Source organism: Lactuca serriola, chromosome 1 (genome assembly GCF_051521515.1).
Source record: "Lactuca serriola cultivar US96UC23 chromosome 1, Lser_US96UC23_V15, whole genome shotgun sequence".
In the NCBI taxonomy this organism is placed as follows: Eukaryota; Viridiplantae; Streptophyta; class Magnoliopsida; order Asterales; family Asteraceae; genus Lactuca; species Lactuca serriola.
The window spans coordinates 13,214,902-13,241,091 of NC_136408.1; the positions used below are offsets into that span (position 1 = coordinate 13,214,902).

At 35.1% G+C, this 26,190-nt stretch overlaps 1 protein-coding gene across 1 annotated transcript; it reads right to left on the minus strand.

Moving 5' to 3' along the window:
- Positions 1-15,940: 15,940 nt before the first annotated feature.
- Positions 15,941-22,488, minus strand: LOC145050319 (ABC transporter A family member 2-like). Its single transcript, XM_078998607.1, has 16 exons — positions 22,090-22,488; positions 19,783-20,014; positions 19,521-19,690; positions 19,246-19,431; positions 19,064-19,159; positions 18,777-18,977; positions 18,387-18,546; positions 18,063-18,289; positions 17,867-17,984; positions 17,694-17,770; positions 17,489-17,578; positions 17,251-17,394; positions 16,848-17,153; positions 16,673-16,753; positions 16,405-16,581; positions 15,941-16,315 (listed from the first exon to the last, which is right to left on the minus strand). The coding sequence occupies exons 1-16, from the start codon at positions 22,456-22,458 to the stop codon at positions 16,067-16,069; spliced, it is 2,883 nt and encodes a 960-aa protein (XP_078854733.1). The 5' UTR covers positions 22,459-22,488; the 3' UTR covers positions 15,941-16,066.
- Between the last annotated feature and the right edge of the window lie 3,702 nt (positions 22,489-26,190).

Consider the following 26,190-nt stretch of genomic DNA (forward strand, 5'->3'; position numbering starts at 1 on the left):
GATGGATGTCAAAACCGCTTTCCTTAACGAAAAGTTGGTTGAGGGTGTCTACACGAATCAGCTAGAGGGTTTTGTCAATGCGAAGCACCCCAATAGAGTGTGCAAGATTGAAAAATCCATTTATGGGTTGAAGTAAGCAATTCGTAGATGGAATCTTTGTTTCGATGAGAAAGTCAAAGAGTTTGGTTTTCTGCGAAGCGAGGATGAAGCATGTGTATATGTCAAAGCTAGTGGGAGTATAGTGAGCTTCCTCGTATTGTATGTCGATGACATACTACTCATAGGAAACGACATCTCGATGCTGCAGGAAGTCAAGTCCTGGCTTGGGAAGTGTTTCGCTATGAAGGACCTCGGAGAGGCTACCTATATTTTGGGAATAAGTATAGTGAGAAACAGAAGTAAAAGACTTATAGGACTTAGTCAGGATACTTACTTGGAGAAGGTACTAACACGTTTTAGTATGGAGAATTCCAAGAAAGGGGAGTTACTAATACAAAGTAATGCCAAGTTGAGTAAGACTCAAAGTCCGAGTACCGAAGTCGAGATAGCAGAGATGAGCCGAATACGCTACGCTTCCATAGTTGGATTGATTATGTATGCTATGAATTGTACTCTCCCTGATGTGGCCTATGCTTTGAGCATGGTCAACAGATATCAAGGGAATCTTGGCAAGCACATTGGATCGCAATCAAGAATATTCTTAAGTGCCTTCGGAGGACCAAGGAATGGTTTCTAGTCCTCGATGGGAGCGATGACTTAAGGGTGCGAGGGTATAGTGATGCCAGTTTTCAGACCAACAGGGACAACTACTGTTCACAGTCAGGCTGGGTCTTTACCCTAAATGGAGAAGCAGTGACCTGGAAAAGTTCCAAGCAGGAGACTGTGGTTTATTCAACATGCGAATCAAAGTACATTGCGGCGAGCGAAGCTTCAAAGGAGGCGATATGGTTGAAAAACTTCATTAGAGACCTTGGAGTTGTGCCAGCCATACAGGAACCTATAGAAATTTTCTATGATAACGAAGGTGCGGTTGCCTTGACCAAGGAACCAAGGGATCATGGTAGATCCAGGCATATCGACAGGAAATAACATTTCATTAGACATCGGGTAGAAGAAGGACTCCTCGTAGTGAAGAGGGTATCGTCAGAGGATAACCCTGTAGATCCCCTTACGAAGGGACTGAGTAGGGTTAAGCACTTGCAACACGCTAGGAGCATCGGGCTGAAGGGCGATATTAGTTTAGATTAGATAGTTTAGAAACGTGTAATAGATAAATTGTAATTAGCATTTGATGATTAAATAAAAGAGTGTTATTTATGAGTAAAGTTACTGTCTTATGTTAATTAGTTACCTATTGTTTCATTTTGCATGTTTTGACTTCCTGAATAATGAGATTATTCGAACAGTCCACAGTCGTTCATATGTTGGAAGTAGGTATGAAAGAATATTGTCATGAATTGGTTTGTAAATTGTCTAAAGTGTATTAGACATAGCAAATGTTTGCTGCAACATTCATGAGTGCTTATGAATAAGATTTGAGCATTGGATTAGACCCACGCTTGCTGGTATCACTTCATGGAATTTATCACGAGTGATCGCAAGACGATAATATCATATGGTCTTGAAACCTAGATATATGGTTTATTGTTTGCAAGTTGGTTGTGCATTGATAATGCGTAAACGCATCAGTAACTTGATGTTATAAAACGCATTGTTATGCGTGATTTGATGAGTGAATGGTAAATTCATATAAGTCGAAGTTTATCTGTTCCTTTTATCCTAAGAGGGTAAAAGCGATATCTGGGTCCCTCGATTTGGTTTAACTTATGTTTCGGGATCGGTCAGGACTGAATTGATGCTTTCAATTAAGTTCTATGTCAGACGAACCAGAGATCGAGAAACAAACTGATGGACAATAAGTATGACTACGTTTCTTGTAACTGTCTGCACGATATCTAGAACGGAGGACTATACGATCCCTTATCTAAAGGAAAGGTTACTGATAAGATCAGAGTTCGGCAGCATCTTTGAGAACTACGATTGCTAATCAGATTATACTTAAACTATAGTTACTAGACTTATCCAAGTAGGAGACTGTTGGATTAGTGCCTCACCCATAACTATATTTGGTATGTACTTGACCCGGTTGTGCATGGTCCTTTTGGGTTACCTTCGCTAAAGCAACTTGATAAGATGGTTCAAGGAGAAAAGAGAGGTTATTATGGTTTATTAATATATTATTTGAATAATATATTAAAGGAGAAATCATATAGTTTAATTAATATTAGACAAAAATTAATTAAGACTTAATTATGTGGCTAAAAGACATTAATTAAATAAAGGGGACTATAATTGTCAATTGTGTGATAGTTGATTATTGGGCTGAGAATCCTTTTAGATTAGGCATGGACGAAATCAAATATGCGTCCATCTTAATTTTGGCCATAGATGCCTTATTCCAGAAGGTTCCTTGGACGGAAGCCCTAGCAGCACAAGTATAAATAGACCCCTAGGGCATTAGTTTTCGTTCACTGGAAACCCTAGAAGAGTTCATAGCTGAAATTGTGCCTTGTCCCCCCTCTCCAATATCATCCTCTTGCTTGTGCGATTTGTAAGCCATTAGAGGAGTGACATTTGTGACTCTAAGCTTCAAGAGAAGAAGATTCAAGCCATTCTTGAAGAGGTAATCATCTAGATCTGATTTTATATGATAATTCTGAAATATGTATGCTAAATCTAGGGTTCATAAGTCTTGGATGAATCGAATGTACAATAGAAAAACCTAGATCCAAGCTTTAGGGTTTGCATGAGCACATAGGATGTTCTCTTGTATAAAACCCATCAGACATATACATAACAGATAAACATATTACCAGTCAACAGACAAACAAGCAGATCTCCAGACCACTATTGCATAGTATCATCCTATATACCAGGACACAGATCTAACTGATCATTACATCATAACAATATCCTATATACCGGGATACAAATCTAATAGATCACTTCAACATAACATCATATATACCAGGATACATAACCTAGTGGGACGACATTGCTGCCATCGACCCACAAGTATAGTGAGGAAAACTCGCCTCTAAGTCTGAACAAATAACTAAATAGGTTTCTGCTATGGATATTAGCTCTACCCGTCACCTATTCATCAAATAGTGACCAATATCAAATACAACTCAAAATACCCAAAATGCCTTTAGGTCAAACTGTTGGATTAATGTCTAAGTCCATAACTATATTTGGTATGTACTTGACCCGACTCGGCATGGTCCATTTGGGTTGCACTTCACCGGCACAATTTATATGGATAATCTTTTGAGAATAGTATATTTATTATTATATTAATATATTATAAGTTCTAATATATTAATATGGAATCATATTATTTAATTAGTATTGATCAAGACTTAATTTAAAATTAATTAAGTGATCAAAATGAACTAATTAAATATAGACTTTTATATATATGGAATGGGCCAAGTTCATTTGTGTTGGGCTAAGCTTTCATGGATAGTCCATGGAGTGTTTAACCCATAGATCATATGAAATGAAAGGACATGGGTTTAACCCTAGTCTCCATACTATATAAAGATGTCCTTGGTTGGTGAAATTGGCACTAGTGTGGGTACACTAAGAGGGCTAGCCGATTTCACTAGAGAGAACCAAAGTATTCTTATTCTCAAAGTCTTCCAAGGTGTTTTGGTGATTTGTGATTCCACTTGAGGCTTCCACACTATTGGGGCTAAGCTCTTAAAGCTTGAAGACATCAAGCTACATCAAAAGGTATGTCATCTAACTAGTCCTTTGTAGTATAAGAGCTTCATAATATGCTAGTTAGGATTAAAGCCTTGGAAAGTTCTTATTTGCATGTATAATAGGGAAAACATAGATCCAAGGTTTATAAGGTTGCATGTACACCATAAGAGTGTTAGAATGCTCAAAACCCAACAGTGGTATCAGAGCCTAGGCTTGTTTTCAATTATACTTGATGCAAATTGTTGAAAATGCTGAAAAATCGATTTTCTGGCTTTCTGGGCACTGGACTCGCCGAGTCCACTGATGAACTCTCCGAGTCCAAGACAAAATGCATCAAACTCGCCGAGTTGGTTCGTGCACTCGATGAGTTGGACCCCCAGACAACATATATTCGATTGTTTTGGCTAGAAATGGACTAGGAACATTACCCTAAGTTGTTTTTGGACTTATAAACTTATTTTTGATGTGGTAATGTTCATACTAATCTAATTTCAAAGATAATTTACAATAGATTCATGTTTTGTATTAGTTTAAATGCTATGCTAATTAACATGAAAAAGTTTGATGTGTATTATCTTTGTTCATATGAGTTGCTTAGATTAATAGATAAGTTATTTGAATAGTTGTTTTCAATCCATTTTCATCTAAAAGTTGATTCTAAAATGTGTTTGTGTAACTTGTCCTCAAGTTACATGAAAAGTCACATTTAAGTTTCTTAAAACTCATAAAATTTGTCATAGGTTACAAAATGAAGAGTCTTGTTCTCATTAAATGGTTTTATGACTCCATAACTTGTCCTCAAGTTGTGGAGGTTCAAGAGTCTCTTCATTAAATAAAATATGTATAACCTTAGTTAATCTCATAAAGCTTTCATAAGTTATGAATTATGAAGAGTCACTTTCTTAATTAGTTTAAAGTCTTCCATAACTTGTCCTCAAGTTATGGAACTTGAAGAGTTTTTTTAATTAAAACTACTTTAAACACATAAGTTATGGAATAGAAAAGTTTTGAAAGTTACAAAACTTGCCCTCAAGTTTTGGAATTTGAACAGATTTCTCTTATGAATACTTTAATTCCAAGTTTATCCGTTAGAATTTTAAAAGTTAAAATTCAACCCTTATACTTTATAATATTATAAGTTAATAATATATATATATATATATATATGTGTGTGTGTGTGTGTGTGTGTAAGAGCAAGTCAGTCTTACCGTTAGTATGCCTCATTCACAAAGCCGGTCTATAAGGGAGGTATAAGGTTACTGCCTATAAAATAGCAGTTTCATAGGTGTCCACTCTCACCCACCGCTTCCTTGACTGGTGGAGGGTCGTTAGCCGAACGGGTAGGACAAAGACTATAAATTCTCCCTTCATTAAAAGTATTAATGATAAATACTAATTAACTAAACCTTTTATAAAAACCCAATCTTAGTTACTTAGGAAAATGTGAATAAGGTGCTAATCCATGAAATTACACTGCACTTTGTTTAAGTCGGTTAGTGGAGCGTGTGTGGTTAACCGACACACTAACTCGTATTTAACAAGGTACACAAAGGCTAACTTAATGTTTATCACAGTATCGATGGAGCGTGTGTAGTTAACCGGCACATCGATTGAGGGGTAAACACTTAAGGTTACCAAGTAATTTGCATGGTTACTTCACACCTTGTTTTGTGATCCTCTGCATCCAAGTCACAAAACCTGAAGGGCACACTCGAGATTGAAACATGCCTTTGAAAAGTTCAATGAATCTTAAAAGATCTAGGAGTTTCAAATCCATTTAAAAACCTAATAATTTATTTCGTTTTTCATGGTGGAAATTGGTAAATCGTCATTCACCTACCTTCAAATATTCTAAAGCTTGGATTACGGCATCCCTCTTCCAAGTTATAAAATAGTTTGTTGGGTCCTAGCCTTAATATTTCATATTGGGTGTTATATTAAGGACTTTAAATCAACTATCTTGAATATCTCCCAAAAGATGTCTAGTTCAGACATCTATGATCTTCCCAAATCTCTTGGAACTTCACTTCCTCCACCTCCTCCAATTATTCTCCCTAAGCCACAAGTTCTTGAAAAGTTTAAGGTCACTCTATCCCTATTGGAAAGCAAGGTCTATGTGTGATCACATCTTAGAGATAAAGTCACGTATTGACAAGCCAGGAGAGTTGGGTGTCAAAGTCTAGAGGAAGTGGATGTTCAATCACTTTCTAAGTCACATAGTGAATTCCTTTTGGGACTCCTATGAAATAGACTATGACAAGACCCTAAATGATCTTATCTATTTGCTTGGTGCTGCTAAATCAGAAATGATTTGGTGTACTAGTAAAGCAAATTTGATTAGGAGATAAACTTCCCATAACTTTATGGACAGGGACAATAGTGACACAGGAAATCCAGAAAAGCATTCTCTTCCCAATGGAAAGGGATTGGCCATAGTCAACTTGGTTGACCAAATGGTAAAGAGAAAGGCTAAGTTTGAGATAGTTCCATGTACTATTACCTAAGGTTCCATATGTTTCTATTGCCAAAGGAAGGGGCTTTGGTTACGAAGCTGCCAAACTTACCTAAGGATGGTAAAGTCAATAAGTTTGACTTTATTTCAGGTAAACTCCATTGTCTAACTCTATTAAGATCCTACTTGGAGATTCTTATTACATGATGTGACTGGGTCACATATTGATGTTTTAAGAATCAAAGAAAAGTAAAGAAACTTAAAGGAAGTATATGTTGATTCTGATTGCGAAGATGGATTTCGATCGCATGGTTCGGTGATCAGAATTTTTGAGCTGTTGCTTAAGAGTTATGATATATTGATTAGGTATAGATAACAACAAGGTTTTCATATGGATTGTAAGGATAAGGTTTTCCGCAAAGTTTTAAAATAAAAGGAAAATTTTTTATTTCATTTATTTTAAGTATCCTTACAATGGCATTTGTGGAAAAATTGTTGCTTATAAGATTCCATTGATAGCAATATTGAAAATGGATTTGATTCTTTCGACTGTGGTAGTGTCTAATTTTACCAAATAAGGAAAGATTCTCATCACCCAAGTTTAAATTGGACCGAAACTTTGAATCATGCAAGTTGTATAGTATGATGAATGAGAATTTTCATCTTTGGAAAATTAAGACTAATTCCTTGTTCACATGTATATGTGAGTCAAGTGAAGGACTAAGGGATCGAGTACACATTCTTGTGCACGAATCAAGTCCACCATAAAAGATCGATAAGACTATTCGTCATGATTTACTAAGGCTTAGTAAATATGATTATACTTACAAGCTTAAGTATAATTCTGAGACATTGGAAAAGTTTCAATGTATGACAGAACTAATGAGAAGAATCAAATTAGGCAGAAGGATAAAAGTTTCTCAAATCTGAAAAGATGGGAGAGTTCTTTAGTATCATGTTTTAAGGTCATCTTAATGATTTTGAGACCTTAGCACAATTCATCCTCTAAGTGCATTCTGATAGTTAAGAAGAGGAGTTATGAATTGTTGAAGTAGTTAAATCAAGAAGATGATTCATACATCGTTCCAAAAACAATTCTTAGAGTTGTACTCTAAGATTGTAACTTGAGAGACATGTCTTAAAGAAGGTTTAAAACACTTGTCAAATGTAAGAGTAAAATTTTTCTACTCTTGTACATTTGAAATTGGTAATTTGTGATGTTTTGGATAAAACAAAGACCAACTAAGGCCAATTGTGTTAAGTGTCTGTCTTGATTAGAATCCACACTATCTCTTGAATATATGGCAAGAAAGTCATATAGGTCAAGGAGACAGTGGGAGTCTAAAAGATCCTGAAAGGGTTTCAAGAGGTAATCAAGAATAAAACATGTATTTCATCACTAGCACACAACTAGAGGTTTATAACTTATCGTGATGACATTTCTGTCCCCATTCCAGTTAAGTTGGCTATACATTTGAGTTATACATGTTCTCAATTGTTTGCATAGATACTTGGAAGCAATGGCAGGCCCTTGAGCTGCCAGGTGGCAAGAAGTTAAGAATTGCATAAGTTCAATCCATATGAGTTAGGATTTGTCACTAACCTAGTCTTGTGATTATGGTTTGACAAATTCACATGGATAAGAACACATACACCATAAAATCTAAGTGTCATAAGGTTTCTCTTCGATTCATGAAAATGATGGTGAGGAACTTCTTTCACTAAGTAGATTTTAAGTAGATAGCAATTGTCATATTTGCAGTTCTCAAAGTCGTTAGTGGAGCGTGCTTGGTTAACCGGCACACTAACATTGACTTATGAGAAATGGAAAAAGGTCTAAATACTTGATACTATGATTATAGTATCCCTTTTCATAGTTCTGAAATTGTTTAGACACACATGTGAGCTATCTAAAATATGGTGTATAATTTTTTTGATAAAGCCTTATCAAAGCAATCTAGTATCAAAAATCTGAACTTTGGTAAGAAAGTCAATAAAGTATTGATTTCTAGAAGTCCAGCTGATTTCTGAGTACATGTCAAAGCTAGTGGGAGCATAAGTGTTATGTTAATAATCATCATGTTAGTGGGAGCATGATCATTATAATAAGTATTGCAAGTTAGCAATGTTAATTATAGAAAACAAAAGTTCAACTCATGAGGTTGCAAGGGTTGAAAATTTTGTTTTGCTATAATTAAGGGGGAGGAAATTATATTTCATTTCAATTCTAAAAGGCTTAGATTGAGATTTTAATCATTTTAGTCAAGAATATATATATATATATATATATATATATATATATGTATATATATATATATATATATATATATATATATATATATATATATATATATATATATATATATGAATTTCATGTTGGATTGGCTCAACTTAAGGATATTCTATATTGCGTTCTCAAAATTCAGTTATGATTACGACATCCCTTTTCATAGTCAAAATTTGAGAATATGGAAAACAAAAATTATTATGGCAAAAGACTGGTCTAGAACCATGTATTTATGTGAAACATCATGAATCGTGTCCCATTTACTTTGGGTACAAGATCGATTACATGTGCTATAATATTTATCCTTTCTGAATTTACCAAATGCCTTGGGGCATTAAGGAGGAAAATGTCTAGAATTGGATATGACCAAAGTGATTAAGCAATTGTCGAGGACAATCTAAGGTTTACCAAAGATTGGTTGCTCAAGGACAGTTGGAAGTATACTGTTAATATTGGAAGGACCATATTGACATAGTATGAAAAGAGGCAACTCTTGTTCAGAAGTGGGAGTCAAAATGGGAATATAGAGTTATCTTCAAAGGTGGAAGCAATCTATGTAAGGTTAAAGAAACTTAATGCAAGAAGCATGTTCAAAGCAATGCGCTTTGAATCTGATACATCGTTTCCATGGAAATGCTCTCCATTGGAATACTCTGTAATGATTGTTGCCAAGTCTTTGTGGCTTTGTGCATAATCATTACAAGAGGAGCAGTGCATATAAGTATAAAATCTAAACAGATTTCGATAAATGATAGGAATTTGGAATTCTTACATTTAAGACAAGGATTTGGGAGTGTGAAAAGAGAATCATTGAATTTTTGTTCAATTGATCTAGTTCACAAAGAAAAGGACCATAGACAAACATAGATTTCATACTTGGTGTATGGCAAAGCTATTGTTTAGAAAACATAGTGTACATGCTTGGAGCATGGGACACCTAGTGTTTTTAATTCAAGTATAAGTTGATAAAACCGAAACAATGAATAATGAGTAATTAGTATGGTGATAAATAGAAAGTGTTTTATTTATATTCATAGGTTTTGATACCATATTAGATTCATTTATTCTTATGTTTCACTTTGCATGTTTTGACTTCCATAATAACTAGGTTATTCTTCCGGAATGACTAAGTTATTCAAACCATCCACAGTCGGTCGTATGTTAGAAGTAGATATGAATCAAGACTGTCATGGGTTGGCTTGTAGAGGTCCAAGTTGGTGGACAAAGTTATGCTACAACACTCATGAGTGCTCATAAGTTTTGAGTATTGGATTCAACACGCGCTCATTTGAATCACTTCATGGATTTTATCACGAGTGATCATGAGACGATAATATCTTATATTCTTCAAACCTAGAGATATGAGTTGTTACTATGAGTTGATAGTACATTGATTGCATGAAAACGCATTGGTAACTCGATGTTATAAAACGTGCCTTTGTGTATGATTCAACAAGTAGTAGAACAAGTCATATGAGTCGAAGTTTATCCATTCCTTTTACCTTTAGGATAAAAGCGATATCTGTGGGCCCCTCGATGATTTAATGATGACACATGTTAGTGCTTGGCCAACCCATGACTGATTTGATTTGTTCAATCAGTCAGTCGTCATGAATCAGAAATCGGGAAACAACAAATGGACAGAGAGAATGATTATAATCCATGTCTCACTCCATATGATATCTAGAATGGAAGAATATATGATCCCTTATCTAATGGACAAGTCATTCACAAAGGTCATAGTTTGTTGACAAGATCAGAGTTCGACAGTGGCTTTAAGAGCTACGATTGCCAGTTGGTTTTTGAAGTCATACTCAATAATAGTTTTAGAATTATCCAAGTGGGAGGCTGTTGGATTAATGTCTAAGTCCATAACTATATTTGGTATGTACTTGACCCGACCTGGCATGGTCTATTTGGGTTGCACTTCACCGACACAATTTATATGGATAATCTTTTGAGAATAGTATATTTATTATTATATTAATATATTATAAGTTCTAATATATTAATATGGAATCATATTATTTAATTAGTATTGATCAAGACTTAATTTAGAATTAATTAAGTGATCAAAATGAACTAATTAAATATAGACTTTTATATATATGGAATGGGCCAAGTTCATTTGTGTTGGGCTAAGCTTTCATGGATAGTCCATGGAGTGTTTAACCCATGGATCATATGAAATGAAAGGACATGGGTTTAACCCTAGTCTCCATACTATATAAAGATGTTCTTGGTTGGTGAAATTGGCACTAGTGTGGGTACACTAAGAAGGCTAGCCGATTTCACTAGAGAGAACCAAAGTATTCTTATTCTCAAAGTCTTCCAAGGTGTTTTGGTGATTTGTGATTCCACTTGAGGCTTCCACACTATTGGGGCTAAGCTCTTAAAGCTTGAAGACATCAAGTTACATCAAAAGGTATGTCATCTAACAAGTACTTTGTAGTATAAGAGCTTCATAATATGCTAGTTAGGATTAAAGCCTTGGAAAGTTCTTATTTGCATGTATAATAGGGAAAACATAGATCCAAGGTTTATAGGGTTGCATGTACACCATCGGAGTGTTAGAATGATCAAAACCCAACACAAACATGGTCAAATCCTTGTCAAAGTCAAAAAGTCAAACATAGTCAATATAACTGAGTACGCTGGGCGTAGTCAGCTTATACGCTTAGCATACACGAGTTTGACCAAAAACTGATGGATGACCACCAACGCCTAATGTTCCTGGGGGAACTCCCACCGTTCGTGACTAAGTCCTTTTACTTCTTATTAAGAGCTCAATCCTTCAGCTCTTTTGTCCATATTTTAGATCTAGCCCTAAATTAACATCCTTAACCATAAAGTTTCCAACTTTATGGTCTTGCATGGCTATTAATCTCACAATCTCTATTTTTTTGGGATAATGACTTAAAAGCGTAATATATTTTTTGATTTGTATACATTTGGTCCTTGAGTTTTTTTCCGTCCATATTTACCTCCTTTAACTTGTTAAACTGTACACATTCAGTCCTTATAACCGGTTACTCCAGGTTAGCCGGGAAAAATGACTTAATAGGGTAATATATTCCTCATTTTGTACACATTTAATCATTATTATTTGTGTACACATGTAGCCCTTAATATTTTTTTGTTTCAAAATAAGTCATTTTTGTTTTTTTACTCATTCAATAATTATGAATGATTTTATGTTTTTCTCAAATAAGAGTAAGAATTTATGATTGATTGATTTTCAAAAGAAACAAATACAATATGATGTTTTTGTCAACCGAGAACAACACTTTAAAAACGTTGTTTGTCCACTAGAATTTATTTTTCCCAAGCATAAGAAATCATATCGACATCAACTCATCAACGTCTACAACTTTTTGTATTTTGTTCTATATTCCACATCATGATCGTTGACCATTTTGTCATCAAAGCCTAAACCATTAAATTAGTCTCCTAAGTATGTATTTTTGTTTTTTTCAATACAATTGAATTATTTAAGGGTTGTTTGGTGGCTAAATGATTTAAATGCCGATTGAGCAATATGTATGAACGACATAAGGTTATACGGTGTGGTGATGGTTTTGCGTATAAAAGAAGTATGTATCATGAATGTCACATAAGCTTTTATTATTTTTACCATAATTTCTCTATAAATAGGGTGTGATGATGTTTTTGTCTACCAATTTTTTTTTTCAAATTAAAAGGATACTAAAATTCAATTAAAACCATGAATGTTAATTAAAATAAAATTTATATTTCATTAACCATAAAGTTGTAAATTATATTAAAAAGGTAAACTCTAAAATACCACGGAATTTAATTTATATAAATAATATTCAGTTTTTATTATCTTGAAGAAATTAAAAAGAAAACAAAGATAGAATTTGTAGACAAAAAATAAGAAAAAAAACAAAGATAGAAATTGTATGATTAAAAATAAAAATTGTTTATGTTTTGTAGTTTTTAAACTAAAGAATAGCAAACTCTTTATATTCTTCGACGGCAATAAAGGATAGAAAACGGTAGATATATGCCGCCAACAACATCTATGATTACCGGGCTACCGCAAAACTCTCTGCGTCGGATTACCGCAGGCAACAATGCTTCCACACCGTTCGACATAAACAAATTTTTTTGAAAGCTTAAATAACATATACATAAATATTCACTACATGTTCTTCTGTATTTTTAGCAATGTTTTATAAACCGGTTTGAACTGGCCGGTCGAATCGGTTGGACCGGAAACCGGGGAAGGAAACAGTTCAATTATCACTGATTTTATATTTATTTTCTGAACCGGATCGAACCGGTCGATTTTTACAGAAATTTAGTTGAGCTGGTTAAATTGAATAAAAACACATGAAATTGAAACCTTTTATATAATAAACTTTGGTGGTTTTTTCACATCTATTAAAAGTTTTTAATGTTTGTGGATTGATGTAAAACTTATGGTTATATATTATTTTAATATATTTAGATTGATCAACAACTTGTTTTCATGTGTATTTTAATGTTTGGACTTGTGGACATCAAATTTTTGATTTGTGTATCCATGTATGTGTAGGAAAATACGAAAAAAAATATGAAAATTATAGAAACCGGTTTACTCAGCGGTCGAACCAGTTAAACCGGAAACCGATCACCATACCGGTTCAACTAAAAACCCGGTTTTTAACATTGATATTTAGCTCTTGTTTTTAATCTTTGTCTTTTCTTTAAGGACTCCGGATCCTATTTTCAGTTAATATTGATGATTTTGATAGCCATTTGGAACGTTTCATTATAGTTTTGGTAAGATCTTATGCTTGTTTAACACTATTCACTTTTTTAATTCTTGATTTCGAATGGCCGTTTGGATAGTTTCTTTCCTTCTAATTGGATATGATGCATGTTCTTGCAATACTTGCATATGCAAATTGCAAGTGATGTATTTCATGAAAGAGCTGAAATGTTCAAATACTTGGCTTAGAAACACTACCTAAATCAATGACGGAAAATTTTCGATGGAATACCAACGGACTCATGACCATAATAAAATCTTAATATACCAACGCAAATTGCTGACATAATACTAATGGAATTAAATTCCATCCGACATCTATTGATAATTTGTGACCGAATACCGACACAATTTAAAAAAAAATGTTTTATTTTTATTTTAAAAAGATCCATCGGTATTCCGACGAAAATTACCAATGGTAAGGTCTTTTGTACATTTGCTTTTCTTTGACAATACGCAGCTTCGCATGATACGAAAATTCAACAAAAGGAGCATATGCTTGATCTTGTTGAAAGCACTGTGAAGGTAATTATCAAACTTGTTTGTATTTATAAAACTTTTTTATTATTTTTTCAGTTTTTAGGTGTACATTTGACAAATACTAAATGTGTTCACAATTGTTTCTAGTCTACATTTATTCCGGTGATTTTATTTGGTCACCTTTTTAAGTAAAATTGATGAAGTGATCATTCAAATTCCATGACTTGTTGAATTAAATAAATCAACAAAAAGATTTATCAATCTTAAGACATCATCCTTTTGATTTTACTGAAGTTACATGTATAGTATGTAAGGATTATATTGTGAGATTAACTAACTATATATGTGTGTATTACAACCTTTTAGATACATAAGTTGCAACAACAAATTGTTAGAATGGATCCCTGTTGAATGGATATGAGAAATGAGATGGAAAGAAGGCAGGCTGAAATTGAGTGGCAAATGCAACAAAGTCAAGCTCAATTCAAACAACAAATGGTGGCCTACATTAAATATAAATTCATGGTCAACTTGGTAATTCAACAAATAATGTTTTAGTTTGTTTTTTAAACACTTAGTAATGTATTTGACATTTTGAATGTATAAGACATGTTTATTGTTTATTTTTGAAAAACGATGTTTATTGTAATGTTTTAAACACTTAGTAATATATTTGACATTATGATGTTTAATGTAATGGTTTTTTTCTGCATTTTAGGCAAAAAAAACTGTAATTTAAAAAAAAAAAAAAAAGTTTAATCAATTTAGTGACGGACATACGGTCAAACTTGGTCAAGTGATTCTCTTGGTATCTGTGGGAAAGTACGGTCAACCCTAGTCGAAGTAAATTTCGTCAGTATATTCCCGACGAAACATTCTGTCAGTAATCCATTAAAAATGCGTCACAATAATTACCCATAGCGTTTTTCCTACCAACTAAATTCCGTCGGAAATGACCTTTATCGACAGAATACCAACAGAAAAGGCTGTCGGAAATTACCCTTTTTTCGAGTAGTGAAACTTTGAAAGTGTTGTAGTTCATGTGATTGTGGCAGTATAAGTGTAAGCTAGCATACGCTTGACAAATCTTTTTATTCAAATAAAAAAGATATGTTATCATTGAGGTTTTTTATATCATATGGGACTAGACTTAGGTAATCTATATTGTACTATTAAAATGTACTTTCAGTTTTATCAATAGATTATGGGTGCTACACTAGATTATTCGTATTTTCCTTCCCCTATCTATCTTTATATCATTAACCTTTGAAGCTCCAACATGTCCTTTTGTTTGAAACTTTAAATACCCTTAATTACATATATAGAAGATTTATTCTTTTTTAATCACTTTTGACTTTTGACATTTTTTACGGTAGTCAAAACTCAAAAAGACAATCCTTCCCATGCAAAGATTATGTAGTCTAAAAGTACTTATATAAGTGAAAAAACCTCCCATGTAATTCATTTTATCGTCTTAAAGCTGTCAAAATTTATTGGTGAGATTGATTATGATCTACAAAGTCTTTTGATCTTTGCTTATCAATTGGAACTTTTAATTAGGCGATATTTATTGAATTATGCATTAATCTTGTATACTGTTTGACATGTTATTCATATGTGAGTTTGATGTCATGATCTGTGAACTTTATGAAATATACCATGTGAAATGAAGATGTTTGAACTGATCTTGATGTTTTCTATTAATGGGTACCCGATACCTGTGGGTATACCCGTGAACCCCCAATAAGTAATTACCTGGATCCATACATTTTAATTGATCTACTTGTTTGTTATATTAGATTTTTCTGTAATTTTAAATGTTCTTTTTAAACGGCAAGTTGCTTAACGGATTACAACATAATTCCGTCACTAAAAAGTTCATATATAACATGTTGATGATCTGAATGGTAAAACATTAAATAGTCCGAGTAATCTGTCGGTAAATTGTTTCACTCAGTAATCAGTTAAATAATATGCCGTACTTCCTGTCTAATTTGCAGTGGTGCTTCTGTCAGTAGATTAGGATAGATCCGTCGGCAAATTGTTTCAAAAGGGACCCTATACTATATATATATATATATATATATATATATATATATATATATATATATATATATATATATATATATATATATATATATATATATATATATGGTGTACAAAATTAAATAATTTACAATATTTAACAGTGACCATCACCCACTCCTTTGAATAGACTTTCTTCTACATCTATGGATTATTTCAGCTGATTGATGGTCTGATATAAATGAAAAATCAAGATATTGGATTACCAAATTTATTAATTAGGATTAATAACAATTCCATGGACCGGCCCAGATCGGCCCAAAAAGTTTCTTCGAGAGGTATGCGAAGAAGAAAGGGCATCGGGTAATTGGACATGAGATGGTATCGGTGTTTCATTTGAGTGCCCTGAAATGCAGAGTGCACCCGCATCGTCTTGCCCCCAATAAACTTCCACCATAACTCCATGTGGATTCTCTGTTGAAACAGTTTCTGGAATTCCTATGTATCTTGCTCCAACCGGTATCTATATAAGAGATCATCATGATATTTACTCTATTCAGGGATTACATGGGATTAATATTTAAATTTAATATATATGTCGAAGACACTTACTTGAAGAGAGGTTCCTGAGGTCAAAGTCAATGTGGTGAATCTACCTTCAGCTGCAGCACTTTCGAATTCTGCCTGTTTTGCGATGTTGAGGAACACTTCTTCAAGAGTCGCAAGACTCAGTTGTATGTCCGATATACCAAATTCCTCCTCTCTATTTTCTAGTTCCTCGAAGAATTTCTAATAAAAAAAAAACCATGCACATATTCTCAATTAAATCGGTATTAATTGTTTGCACATGTGTTATAATCACTAAAATGTCAAGTCTTACAGTTAGTCGGTCCTCCTTGTAATGTGGGATAACGAACGTCAGGAATGACTTGTTTTCGTCTTTTGGAACTACATCTAAACGCTATAAAAACAATAAATCCAAAAAAAACTTGATAATAAATAAAGGATATATCAAACAATTAAAGCTCAGAAAACTTGTGTGAAGTACAACATACATCTTTAAAGAACAGCTTCACTTCCTCATGACATGCTGAAGCAGTGACATCTTCTCTAGAAGGAGTTACATTAGCAGAGGTGGCTGAGAACCTTATATGGGCAATGTAACCAGTTCCAAATCTTGATTTCAACCTGATTGAATTCCCAATGCAGCGAAGCCTTCCTTTTGCCATGATTCCTATTCGATCACTTAGAATATCAGCCTCTTCCATTGAATGTGTTGTTAGAATAATCGCTCTCCCTTTCTTTGCATTCTCAATAACGTCCCAAACATGTCTTCGAGTTATGGGGTCCATGCCAGTAGTCTGAAGACATGAAGTTTAGACCAAAATGGATCGAATGATGATGATATTGATTCACATAACTTGTGGTAAAAAAACAAAAAATTAATTTATTTTTTACCGGTTCATCTAAGAAGACCAACTTTGGTTCACCGATTAGAGCTATTGCAACACTGAGGCGGCGTTTCATTCCTCCACTGTAGCTGCGAGATGTTACTCTGGCTGCCTCTGTGAGTCTTACCTCCTCCAATGATTTTTGAACAACCTGTATAGCAATTAACAATGAGATAAGGATAAATCTTGAAAATTATTTAAGCGCAAAAAGTGACTGCATATATTACACTCAAATTAGGGCACACCGTTTTAAGTGAAGCAGGGGGGAGACCCTTGATACTGGCAAATAGATAGAGGTGTTCTTGACCAGACAGTGCATCCCAAAGAATATCAAACTGCAAAACAGATCCATACACACACAAATTCTTACTTTCTCAATTCTCATCCTTAATAATAATTAATTACTTCAAATGAAAATACCGATATAAAAATTAAAAAGAAAGTAGTCACCTGGGGGCAAACACCTATCATTTTCTGGATATTTGACATGCCAACAGAGCTTCGGATGGAATGTCCATATATGAGAGCTGTTAATCATAAGACATTTAAAACTAATGTAATCTCATTTAATATAGAATATAAACTGTAACCGATAATTCAACCACACTAAAAGAACACAGTACCATCTCCTTCGGTGACTGGTGTGATTCCTGTCAAGCAATTGATTGCAGTAGTTTTTCCAGCTCCATTGGGTCCTAGAAGACAAAAAAGCTGATCTTTTGGGAAGTTCATCCATAAGCCCTGTAAATAAGTTCAAAGTAAAATCAGCTTACAGGATATATATACTTTCACAAGAGCATAAAAAAAAGAGTGTTGTACCTTGAGTGCATGGTAGGGTGCACTTCTCTTGCAATTGCAGCAACCAATGTTAGTTCTTCCAGGATATACTTTCTCAAGACCATGTATCTGAACTGCAAGATTTGGATCAACAAAACCTTCTCTATGTTGCTGCTTCACAATGTTTTCCTCTTGAAGTACATCTTCATCATCCGGATATGTGTTTCCCAATGTTGGAACAGACCACATGCAACTACAGATCCGACCCTCTTAAATAAAGAGCGGATTCAGATGTTTTAGTGATAACAATAACAATAGAATTTGCAAGAATTGAAAGAACATATGGTTATTTATTCATTCAGTTACCTTCCACCTTGTTTCCACCTTTCCCTGACCAGTATCCGGGGTTCAGACAGTAGAACATTGGTTTTCTTACACCTGATGAGTTGGGGAAGATATTATCAAAGTAGATTGCAAGGGAAACCCACAGTATAAAGGTTGATACAAGCCATATATAGATATCACTCTGCCAAACACAAACAAAACAAAAATGAAGCTGTTGAATAGAGTTGACCATTATGCATGCTGGCGTAGTTATGATCCACACTGTTGACAGTTGTTAGTTGAGTTAGTTAAATAATTTAAATTTGTTTCTCCTCATCTAATCAATTTCTGTTTTCTTTCAAATTTGTTCAATTTGATTTCTATTTCTACATGGAGCGAGATGTGGTAGGGAAACACCAAATAAATACATACCACTGTTATTATACAGTCAATGTCATTTGGTGCACATTTCCCAATATGGCTCCACCTGATACCAGGGTCTTGAGGAGTTGAAGTAGCATCAGAAAGCAACTGAAGGGCTTTAGCAAGAAGATTAGGTGGGAAGAAAGACCAGATGATCCTTTGTGTGTTAGAGAAGTTGTCAGTGTAGGGAAATCCAAATATCGTAACCACCTTCATGCATAAAGAAAAAAAGTTCTCAGATCTGACACGTGGCAAAGTGAGTAGCTTTTTGTAAAAGCAATAAAAAAGGAAGTTACCTGTGTCAGGAAGCCAACTATATATACGGAGAAACCGACAGTTGTGGATGAAGTGGATTTGCTGATGAAGGATGAAAACATGAACGCGAAACCAATCTGGCAGCAAAAGTTAGAAAATGTTAATCCACCAGCATATGGAATGGAATTTGTTTTATATAACTTGGAAAAGGAAAGACTTTGACCATGTTTAATTGGAAGAGAAAGAACACAAGAAACACAACTCCAAAGCTGTTGTTCAAGAAGAAATCAAACCGAAACATCATTCCAAAGAGAACTATGAAAAGAGATGAAAATAGGGTGATGATTCCCTCCCATGTGAGCCATGATAACCAATAAGCCGTGTCATAAAGTCCCATCATAGCCATCGCCTGTAAGGAAAACAAACAATACAAATTTTGAGATATGACTTGGAATATGTAAACAAACATATAGCATTAAAAAAAAAAATTCTTAGCACCTGGCGAAGCCTGAGTTCTTTCTCGACTATCAAAGAACTAATCTGTAACACAAAACCAAACATGGCAATTGCCAGGAAAAAACTTGGTCCTGCTGTGCCCACAGAAGAGTATGTTTCAACTACCGGATGTGCAAATTCCTTCAAACTGACAATCCAACTGAAACTAGGATCTGCCACACATTGAAATGGAGTAGATATGACAGTCCATAAGTAGAAAAAAGATGTAATAAAGGAAGTCATCATATACGTACATATTCTATACCTCCTATTAATGATCTTGCAATTTCACGTTCAGCAGCAATTTGGAGTGGTATTGCGAATTTAAATGTTGGATCTTCATAATGTCCTCGTTTTGCAATAGGTGTAGAGTTCGTTTGTAATCCGTAACTAATTACAGTAGCATTTCTCTCAACAAAATGAAGAGCTCCAGGACAGGTCATAGGATTAGCAAAAAGCCATGCATCCACCTCACCTTTTGTTCGAAACGGTTTGACCTAAGGGTATGCCATGAATGATCATTCAAATGAGAATCTCTTTCTAATAAAAGTGACTCCTCTTGAGAGCTAATTGCAGTATGGTGGTACCATATATCAAGAAGTATTTATTTTCAATTGTCTTATGAGAGTGTATTTCTTGTCACATAGTTACCTATTTAATTCGTAATTTCACAAATGAGATTATACTACCACGATTTATTGGTAATATTTGATCAATGGAGATGGATGGCACTCAAATGAGTCTCCTGACATTAACAAATCCAACCCTTTCAAAATGCTTACAATGTCTTTAAACATAAGATTCTAAGGTTGACGGTTGGTTACGGACAACAGTTCTCAGTTTTTTTGGAAAATTTGAAAAACACGTTTAGTTAAAACTTTTTAGTTTTCATTTTCCATAATAAATTTTAAAAACGTGTTTGATTGTGTACTTTCTACTAGTTATCATTTTCTAGATTTTTGTTATTTTAAGATGGATAGGAACTAGGTAGGTAGGGTGGTATGGGGTAGAGTACGTTGTGTGAGTTTAGGTGGGTGGTGGGCATGAGGCAGATCGGAGCGGATGGGTGGGGGCAAGGTAGGAAGGTAAGGGTGGGGGCAGGGTAGGTAGTGGTGGGTGCGTAAGGTTTAGTGGGTAGGATGGGATGGGGTGGGCGTAAGGTGTGAGGGTGGGGATTGGGAAATGGGTAAGTGGTGGTGTAAGGTAGGTAAGAATTGGGTGGGGTGGGAGGTAGTGGTCGATGGGGAGCGGATAGGTGGGGTGTGGACGGGGTTTGGTGCATGTATTTATATATTTTAGAACATATTTAGTATATATTTTAGAACATATTTAGAAATGGAAAAGTATGAAAAACAATAATTATCAATTTTTCAAGTTTTTTGTAATTTTGGAAATGAAAATTTATTTTCATTTCCAAGAAAATTTTGGAAAAGTTATCAAACCAAAAGTGTTTTCAAAATTTTGAATTTTTTAGGAAAACTTTTCTAAAAAAAGCCGAAAGCCTAAAATTTCTGCAACATCTTGTGACATGGAACACAAAAGATAGTGGGTAGAGGAAAATAATATGGAACACAAAATATAAAGAAGTTTGTTGAAATATATAGATATAAATTCGATCTTGGTGTTCAATAGTGGGTATAAGTATCTTGAAGTACATGGTTAGTTACGTGGTACTAATTATGTTGGATTTGGAGAAAAATAAGATGTATATTCATTAAGGTGCACAGATTATTAGCTACACTTTAATTGGCAATGGATGAAGTCTGTCGCTGATTCGTTGCAAAAATCATTTAGTGACGTCATCAAACCCATGTTTCTACGTGAATGGAAATAAGAACGGTAGAGCATACATGGAAAATAAATAAGGACCAATTATGAAAATTGGTAGACATTATAATGGATCATCTGAATCAGTATATATAGCAATCAAAAAACAATCTGATTTTGAATTGTCAATAAGAGCCAACTACTTCAAGAAGAGTTTCTCTTCATTGCCTCGGGGATTGAAGGGTTTATTTCAAAGATAGGGAAAAACCACACACACACACAAGGTGATGAAGACTTTTAAAAGTTCTTAGTTCTTAATTATATACTTGGCATCTACTTTAATATTATAAGTGACTCTTTCATTTAATTCTCTTAACTTGGTAATGTGGTATAGCTTGATGAAATGTTTAAATGTATGATTCATGAAATAAAAATGTTTCTGTTGCTAATGTGTTGAAGCAGTGAGTAAAAGTTGTAGATATAAGAAATTTTAACGAGGTTTGTTACGAAATAGTATCTCATGTTTTCTAAATGGAAGACATGTCAAAAATAAAAACGTAGTATTTATAGGTCGAATTACTATCAGGAGAAAACGCTGAAAACAAAATTCATTCCGTTCGATGATTCCATCGTCGGCAGTGTATCAAAATCTATTGTAATGGATGAAAAATTGATCGCCTTAATAGTAAGTTCTTTGTTGAAGACAAAAATGCTATGTCTGAATGAAGGTGTACAGAAGAACTCTAACCAAATAATTACTTATTTACTTGAAACAAAGTGAAAATTGAAATCAAAGGATGATTACCTTGGTAGAAGGGATAGGCCTACCAGGGTTATTAGCCCTAATTCGGTCAACAATTGATCCAATCCTGGCACTGTCACTGCCGCTCCAAACAAAGTCAAAACACGGAAGCTTAGTGTAATACTTATCCTCACATGGAGGGATCGGAGGATCAATAAGCGCCTCCGGATCTCGTACGGTCTTGAAGGAAGTCGAAGAACCGAACTGAGCGTTAATTGCTTTTTGAACAATGAAAAGCAAAAAAATGAAGAATATTGAAGAAAATAACTGAAGGAATGTAGCCCTCTTGTTACGCCATGCGAGCAGCAAGTTCTTCATGAACAAAGCTTTGTATTGTTGAAGCAAAAGCTTCAATCCCTTCTGCAATTCCATTTTCACTCTCGTTGTGTACGTTATTGTGTGAATATGAATCTACACATGTATATGTATATGTATATCTGTATCTGGATATGTGTTGGAGATTCCTGAGATGTAATTTCTGAAAGCGGAGCGCGGGGTTTTGATAAACAAATGGATAGACAAATACCATTGATTTATGTAGAAATTACTAGCTGCCACTGAAAACAGGAAGTTTGCAGTATATACAATTCACGTCCAAAACCTATCATAATAGCTACACTAACCCCAAACCTTTCATTTTTCATTTTTTTTACATTTGGAACTTACTTTCATTTCATTTTTTTTCATTTAGAACAACTTGTCATTCATCCATTATTCTATTCTAAATCTATATCTTTTGTCTCCAATAAAACTTGAACCATCCACTTTTAACTAGGAGATATATTTTCATCAACTCCAGAAACCTTTAGGCTATTAAACCCTTTGGAACTTTCATTTTCCAATTAGTATCATTTATCTATTTGAAGTAATAATAAAAACCCAAAAAGAGAAATAATAAATAAATATTAAAACAAATATCCAAGATTCAAATCATAAACAATTTTGTCTCGTTCATATGGGTATGCATTTAGGCTATAGTTTACGTACTCGTTAATAGCTAAAAAACTAGTCATTAGCCGAGAAATTTGAGGTTTGGTAAAAACTAATTGATAAGCTAGTTAAAAGATATATAAAATGAAATTTAAAAGAATATATTTTCTATAATTAGAGGCATATTTGGAAAGAAAGTTTTTTTCTAAAAAACCTTCTGAAAAATTAGTCTAAATATCTTTTTAAAAAACTATTTTTGATTTGTTAAATGTGACAACTTAAAAAACTCAAAATATAAGTCGGTTTATCATTAGTTGTGTAACACTCCAAATCAGGTATTACTCTTTAGCCCATTGAAATGGAAAAGATGGCATAAAAGGTCCCTTAGCACGCGGGGCGTACTCCAGGAGTACGCTTAGCCTACTAAGGATGCATGAACACAGAGGGTGGTCGCGTACGCAGGGCATATGTATAGGTACGCGGGGCATACGCGACAGAGGGCCAAAACCCTAATTCTCGGACTTGACACCTATTTAAAACACCCTTAAGCCTCTTGGACCAAACCCTAATCAGCCTCCATAGTCTCATTTCAACCTTCTACACCAGAGATACCTTTTGAGAGTGTTTTTGAGCTTAAGGAGTGTATTTGTAGCCATTTTATAGTTCATTCAAGAAGAAGGAATTGCTAAGCAAGCTTGGAGTGGCATTGGGCTTCAAGAATCTACATCTAGTTCACCTTGAAGAGCTTCTGGAGGTATAAAGCTTTGATCTTGCCATCTTATTCATTAGATCTAGCTAGGGTTTTCTATATTGTCCCTTTACTTGGTTTTGGACCTTCTCTTGAGAGTTGAGCAACTCTAGAGACTGAAATGGTTAGATTTGAGCTTTGTAAGCATGTTAGATGCATCAAGGTGCTAGCTTGAAGAGTATCTAGACTCCATGCATGAGTTTGAAGCTTTATTGTAACACCGTAAAATTTAAAACAATTTTTCATTTAATTTTTAATAAAACATTTCATTATTAAATCATCCAAAAGTCAAGTATCCAGTGTTTCCACAAAATACATAACATAATCCATAACCCAAGATCTCAAAAACATGACATCTGCAAGTGTGTACTGATCAAGCTGGCGCCTTCCCGCGATCCTCGCTAGTACCTGAAACACATAACACATAACACTGTAAGCACGAATGCTTAGTGAGTTCCCCAAAATACCACATACCGCACATACGCCTTTCCAAGCCATAGGATCTTCCGATCCAAGTGTCTCAGGGGATTTCCATCCTAGACTCTGTTGACCTTCCGGTCCACATCATCATACTCATATCACAACATATCACATATAGCATACATCACATATACATCATACACATAAGACCTTCCGGTAACACATAATTACCCCATCGGGTAAGGCATAGTAAGAAGACTCACCTCGCTGATGTCGGATAATCACTCGTGCCCGATCTCCCGACCTATCGCCCTCCTATATCATAAGTACAACTCTCATTAATACTTTCCTGACTTTGTTTGACTGTCACTATCAAGTCAACACTAGTCAACCTTGGTCAACGCTGGTCAACGGTCAACCTTTGACCCGAATCGTCGAGTGCCCTCGGGCAACTCGGCGAGTTCACCCGTGTCCACCCGTACCCCTTTAGTCCCGCTTAATACGTCAAGTCTTTCCCTTGCTCGACGAGTGACACCTGGATTGAATCGCGGGGACACCCCGACTCAACTCGTCGAGTCCAATTATGAACTTGGCGAGTTCCATCGCGTACTCACGACCTCTAGATCCCTTCTGACTCACCGAGTTATCCCCCAACCCGGCGAGTCACCAACTGTGTGATTTATAAGGAAACCCTAACCCTACTCGTCGAGTCTGTTCTTGGACTCGCCGAGTCCATGTCATGCACAAACCCAAATGACCTCCTGAGGTCAGATCTGTCCAATTAATCCATAGATCCAACCTTCCCAAGCACGATAATCACATAAAGTCTATATCTTAATGCACATGCAACATCTATTGGATCCTATATGATGTTTTAGCCCCAAATATCATAACCTAAGGTCAAAACCCCCATTGTTCTTCATAAAGATTGATGATTAATGCTCTCTAGACCTCTATGGATCCAGATCTAAAGCCTCATCACAATAAGGGACTAATTGGACATCAAATCTAACCAATAAAGGGTCCAAGAAACCCTAAATCCATATGATCATCTTAACAACAGAAGGGAAGCCGAATTACTACCTCAAATGTGATGCCCTGAGCTCCAAATCCATAGAATGGCAACCTCCTTTGCTTCCTCTTGGCTAGAACCTCCTTCTTCTTGCTAAACAATACCTCAAAGGTCAATAATGGCTTCCTCTCTCTCTCAAAACGCTCAAGCACTCTAGGGTTTCTCTCAAGGGACTGATAGCCGCAAATGACGGCCCTAAGGGCCTTTAAATAGGTCTCATACCCAAGAGATTAGGGTTTCATTAAATAGTGCGGACTCGCCGAGTCTACCCATGAACTCGCCGAGTCCGGTCATGGATCCGGATCAGAATTCGCGCACCTACTCGGTGAGTCTAAGCACCAACTCGCTGAGTCCCTCCACAAACTCCAAAATAAATGAATAAAATATTATACCTGGGGATCCGGATGTTACATTTATATGAAGTCCTAATGTGAAGAATGAAGTTTTTAAGTCCCATATAGCATGCAAGGGCATAAAGTTGCCAAAGTTATGCCCTAGGATGTCTTAATGAGCTCAAATTTGATATTGGACGTTAGAACATCGAGTATTAAGCACTTAATAGAAGAAGGTGCTTAATCTGTATGTACGCTGGGAGTAACTTAGAGTACGCAACACCTACAGCTCAGGGACTCAGTACGTTACGCGTACCAGGGTGGTACGCAAGTCGTACGCACCTCAGATGGGATTGGACTTGTTTTGGGGCTTGTAAGCCTTTGGGACTTAATTAGTCATTAGGCCTGGTCACGTTTTGAGTTAGTGGGCCAGCTTATCTGTTTTGGGCCATGGATACTATGGTTGGGCTTTATTAGGCCATGAGGCCCATTAATGATTTTAGACATGGACTTTGGGCCCGTAATCAAAGGAAGACTTTTTGGGCCATTATGAAAGGACTTGGGGTTTGGGTTCTTCAATTGGATTGTGTTCAGCCCTAACC

Excerpts from the sequence above, each read along its gene's own strand:
- LOC145050319 (XM_078998607.1), bottom strand. The coding sequence starts at position 22,458 with ATGGAATTGCAGAAGGGATTGAAGCTTTTGCTTCAACAATACAAAGCT. Across the intron at positions 19,691-19,782 it reads TGCAAGATCATTAATAGGAG|ATCCTAGTTTCAGTTGGATT; the intron begins GTATAGAATATG and ends AATGTGTGGCAG. Across the intron at positions 19,160-19,245 it reads TTCTCTTCCAATTAAACATG|ATTGGTTTCGCGTTCATGTT; the intron begins GTCAAAGTCTTT and ends TTTTGCTGCCAG.